At 39.3% G+C, this 5073-nt stretch overlaps 2 protein-coding genes across 2 annotated transcripts; both read left to right on the forward strand.

Annotated features, from left to right (window-relative positions):
- The first annotated feature begins 25 nt into the window (after positions 1 to 25).
- On the forward strand, positions 26 to 1800 carry LOC132192271 (probable glycosyltransferase At5g03795). The gene is made up of 3 exons (XM_059607548.1): positions 26 to 299; positions 390 to 738; positions 1014 to 1800. The coding sequence occupies exons 1-3, from the start codon at positions 67 to 69 to the stop codon at positions 1689 to 1691; spliced, it is 1260 nt and encodes a 419-aa protein (XP_059463531.1). The 5' UTR covers positions 26 to 66; the 3' UTR covers positions 1692 to 1800.
- Positions 1801 to 2770: 970 nt separating this feature from the next.
- On the forward strand, positions 2771 to 4020 carry LOC132161817 (embryonic protein DC-8-like). Its single transcript, XM_059572013.1, is given in 4 exon segments — positions 2771 to 3296; positions 3299 to 3414; positions 3527 to 3618; positions 3701 to 4020. Coding segments are annotated over 4 exon segments (837 nt in total). The 5' UTR covers positions 2771 to 2833; the 3' UTR covers positions 3867 to 4020.
- The last annotated feature ends 1053 nt before the right edge of the window (positions 4021 to 5073 follow it).

Raw genomic sequence — 5073 nt, forward strand, 5'->3', positions numbered from 1 at the left:
ATTGAATCCATATTTTAGTGAGTTTTTAACCAAGAATTAGTTAAACAGAATGGTACTAAGGAAGATATGGATTATACTCCCATGAGTGGATCCAGCAATAATATTGTTCCTCCCATGAATGAATCTGATCATGTCCCACTCTTGAAAGCCAGAAGAGATCACACCAACCTTGATAGAATTGAAGCTGGTCTCAGAAGAGCTCGAGCTGCAATAAAAGAAGCAAAACAGGGGAACCGAACTCAAGATCCTGACTTTGTCCCCATTGGTCCGATGTATAGGGATGCCAATGCCTTTCACAGGTACGGCAATCGAGGTTTATCAAAATTTTCCTCAATCTTGTCTTGTTCTGCTTACTAATGGGGTAGCAATTGTTTGTCTGTCTGCAACAGGAGCTACTTGGAAATGGAAAAGCAGTTCAAGATCTTTGTCTATGGAGAAGGGGAGCCCCCAGTGTTTCATAATGGTCCCTGCAAGAGCATTTACTCTACAGAAGGGAATTTCATATATGGGATTGAGATGAACAACCAGTTCAGAACCAGGGATCCTGAGAAAGCACATGTTTTCTTCCTTCCCTTCAGTGTGGCAATGCTGGTCCGATTTGTCTACGTTCGTGACTCCCATGATTTTGGTCCGATTAAAAGGACTGTCATAGATTATGTCAATATCATTTCAAAAAAGTACCCCTATTGGAATCGAAGCCTAGGAGCAGATCATTTCATGCTTTCTTGCCACGATTGGGTGAGTACATTGCTCTGCCTATTCGTTTTATATTAAAAGTATTGATTAAGTAATTAAATTTATCTCTTTTTATCAATTCAAGTTTTTAAGAAAACGGGTGATTTAATATATATAAGATCCAGAGGTTCTGAGATTGAACTTTAACTTGATCAAATCATCCCTTGACGTGAGATTATTGATTAAGGAATTAAATTTACCTCTTTTTATAAGCTTAAATTTTTTGGATAACTGGTAATTTAACATTCTCTCATATGCAATTTATTCTTTTGTTTCAGGGGCCAGAAGCTTCCCGTTCCACTCTTCACCTATACAAAAACTCCATTAGAGTTCTGTGCAATGCTAACACATCTGAGGGATTCAACCCCGCCAAGGATGTGTCGTTTCCAGAGATCAATCTCCGAACGGGTTCGATACACGGATTTCTTGGCGGGCCGTCTGCGTCCCATCGTCCGATCTTGGCTTTCTTTGCCGGAGGGCTCCACGGTCCCGTTAGACCCGTGCTTCTTGAGCACTGGGAGAACAAAGATGAGGATTTAAGGGTGCATAGATACCTCCCAAAAGGCGTATCCTACTATGACATGATGAGAAAGAGCAAGTACTGCATTTGCCCAAGTGGGTACGAGGTTGCAAGCCCAAGAGTTGTGGAGGCCATATATGCCGGGTGTGTTCCGGTGCTGATTTCCGACCACTATGTTCCACCATTCAGTGATGTGTTGAACTGGAAGTCATTCTCCGTTGAGGTTCCGGTGAAGGATATTCCAAACTTGAAGAAGATACTAATGGATATTTCTCCAAGGCAGTATATAAGAATGCAGAGGAGGGTAGTGCAGGTGAGGAGGCACTTTGAGGTTCAGTATCCACCCAAGCGATTTGATGTGTTTCACATGGTGCTTCACTCTGTGTGGCTCAGAAGAATGAATGTTAGGGTCCATAATGATGTCGATTTGTTGTGACCATAACACTAATTTGTTTAGAATTTCTAATTATCATAACCACAGAGGGGTAGGCAACTCTTACCTTGAAGCTAAATAATAATAATAATAATAATCTTATTCATCTGTATTGTAAATTTCCAATTTATTCACCACCATCATTTGCAATAGTGTGAAATTACGGGCATGGTGGACTTGATAATCTTCCTTCTTGTCTCAAATGATGTGTATTGAACCTTATTCCCTCAAATCCAAGGTCATTCCTTTCTTGTACAACCCTTCTACGTGTCACCTTAATTTCAACTGGATTGGATTGTGTCCAATAAAATTTATTTAGGCTTCTTTGGCATGTAAGCGTTTGCTGTCTGTGTGTGGAAAACAATCCAAACTCATACAAACGGCAATGCTTGTTAAGGCGTGAACGGAGGCGTCACTAAACGTATTTGGTAATTGGTGCTGCATGTGGAAATACATAAGAAAATTAAATTTGTGCAAGAAGAGCGGTGTGAGGTATCCGAGAGAAAATTAAAGAGACATACGGTCAAAATCTATCCGAACATTTAGTATTATTAAAACTTTTAAATAAATAATAATTTAATATAGTACAAGCATAATAGTAATCTCTCTTTCATATAGAATTTCAAGCAATGAAGCAAGAATATTTCTCGTCTCCGGCCCATTTTCTTACCACTAAGATGAAAACTTTAGATGCTGGTGGGCGTAGCTTAAAATTCTCTAGATGCTGGAATTCACGTCAGAGTACATCCATGAGGGTCAAAATGGGGATCGTAGCTAAGCCCATTACGCCACGTGTATGGGACACGTGGAAGATAACCATCTCAAAGGACCCTTCTAGAGTTACTCTAACATGCGCATGCAAGACAACGTGTCAGTCCTCAGCAAATGTAAGACGCCTCCACGCGTCCAAGTGGTAGAAGCCGAAGCCACGGGGCTATCTCCGACGATCTCAGGCAACGCGTGTCATTTCTGCAGCAATTAACTCATTACTTTGTGAGGAATTATATAAATGCAAATGCAATAAGCTGTATAGTACCTTCACAGAGTGGTGGAGCAAGACAAAGCGTTTGAAAAATCTGATTATATATATATATATATATATATATATATTTTTGAGAGAGTTTTGAGCGTGTGAAAAGCCATCAATGGCGTCTGCGAGGGAATTCAAGGAAAAGAGAGCCGAGGCCGCCGCGAAGCTTGCGGCGTCGGATCTCGAAGAGATTAACAGAGAGAGGGAGGAGTCTCAGCAGCAAGAAGAGAGGCCCGGTGTTATTGGGTCTGTGCTGAAGGCAGTTCATGAAACGTACGAGCATGCGAAGGAAACTGTTGTTGGGAAGAGCGAGGAAACTGCGGAGACGACAAGGGAAAGCGCAGAGAATGCCGCCGAGAAAGCAGGGGAGAATAAAGACAGTGCGGCGGAGAAGGCGAGGGAGGCGAAGGAGACGACGAAGGAAAAGGCGGAAGAGTACAAGAAGTATGCAGCGGAGAAGGCAAAGGAGACGAAAGACTCGGCATTGGGAAAGGCGGGGGAGTACAAGGAGTGTGCGGGGGAGAAGGCAAATGAGACAAAGGATTACAGTGCTGAGAAAGCAAAAGAGGGGAAGGATACTAGCTTGGGGGGCTGAAAGAGTCGGCTGCTGATGCTGCTCGAAGAGCCACGGGTTTCTTGTCTGGAAAGAAAGAGGAAGCCATGCAGAAGACGGAAGAAACCAAAGAGACAACCAAGGTATATATATAAATTCATCAGAAATATTGGAGTATTTTTTCTTCAATTCAATTAAATATGTTTTGAACTGTATATACTAGTTTAAATTTCATTAGAGAAAAATAATATGCAGGAAAAGTTGAGCGAAGCGGAGGAGGAAGCTCGGCGGAAGGTGGAAGAGTTGAAGGTGCGAGGTGGCGAGGAGTACAAGGATGATGCTGATAGGTATTAAGATCGATTAAGATATAAATTAATTAATTAATTAATCAAGATGAGGCTTAATTAATAATTAATAATTAATAATCAGGGGGAGTAGTGCGGCGAAGGTTGGGGTGGATGTGGAAGAGACCCGGCCGGGATATATAGCTGCGAAGCTGAAAGAGGCTGACCAGGTGTCCGGCCAGACTTTCAACGATCCGGGTCGCATAGATGATGAGGGCGTCATACGTTTGGACCGCCAGGGCAAGATGTGATATATCAACATGTTGGGTGTTTTGTTTTCTGCGTTTTATCTGTGAATTTTGTTGCTGTTTATATTAACTTAATTTCCTTGTTTTTTGGTTTTTGGTCCCAACGATTGAAAGGTCTTCGACATATATATATACCTCGCGACTTAATTTGGTCGAACTAATTCCTAGAATAAAAATTTTGTACGCAATCTATAAAAAATAATAATAATAATAATAATAATTGTTTGCAATTTTCTGAAGAGTAATAATGCCTTTGCCGATGACATTTTTAAAGTGCTTTTTTCTTAAAAAAAAAAAGAAAATTGCGAATACTTAAACACTTGTCATACGCAGTTTCCTAATAAATGATAATTTTAAAAGTTATTAGTCTTGTCATGTGACACAGTCTCTTAATAAATGGTAATTTTAAAAGTCACTAGTTTCAAATAAGAACCACGACTCATGAAGCGAAGCGAAGTTCATTAGTTCGAGTGTGTCACGGTTTTAAATTAAATGATAAAAAAATATGACAAAAAAATATTTTATGAGGAAATATGTTTTTTTAAAAATTATAATTTGAAAATAATATATATAATGGGAATGGGTTTAGCTACATAAAGAAGGAAAGGCTGGACCTGGTTCGGCTGAGTCGATCGATGGATTGGAAACAAATCTCCATAATGGGTTGAAGAAACTCAACCTGGTGGGTTGGTGTTATGGTTGGTTTAATAACGCATAAATGTGGCCCATTTTAGTGCTTCTTTAATGTATTTATCTCAACTTGGTGGGTTGGTATATGCACATTCACTTTTCAAACCCTTTCTTTTTTTTTTTTCAAAAATATTAATTAAATTATTTTATTTTATTTTTTTCTCAATTTAAAATTTTAAAATATAATAATATGATATAGTATTAGAGTATACTTAAATTCCAACTGTTTATGTAATTTACAGCTAACATCCTGAACAAATCCTCTTCAAATTACTTCTATTTACATGCTTTAGTACTTGGTATAAAAGGGATCAGATAGATTGGCTTAGAGAGTAGCTTTGCTTAACTGTGCCAGGCGATCCTTTTCCTTTAGGTCTTCTTCCTAGGGTTGACTAGATTGGTTGAAGATTTATACTTAACAAGTAACACAAAAGTCGTCGTGCTAACAAAGAAGCAACATATATTGAATTGCTATAAAGTTGTTGCGCATTAAAACAACCAACGGATTAAGTTGCCAATC

This window comes from Corylus avellana, chromosome ca9 (genome assembly GCF_901000735.1).
Source record: "Corylus avellana chromosome ca9, CavTom2PMs-1.0".
NCBI classification, from domain to species: domain Eukaryota; kingdom Viridiplantae; phylum Streptophyta; class Magnoliopsida; order Fagales; family Betulaceae; genus Corylus; species Corylus avellana.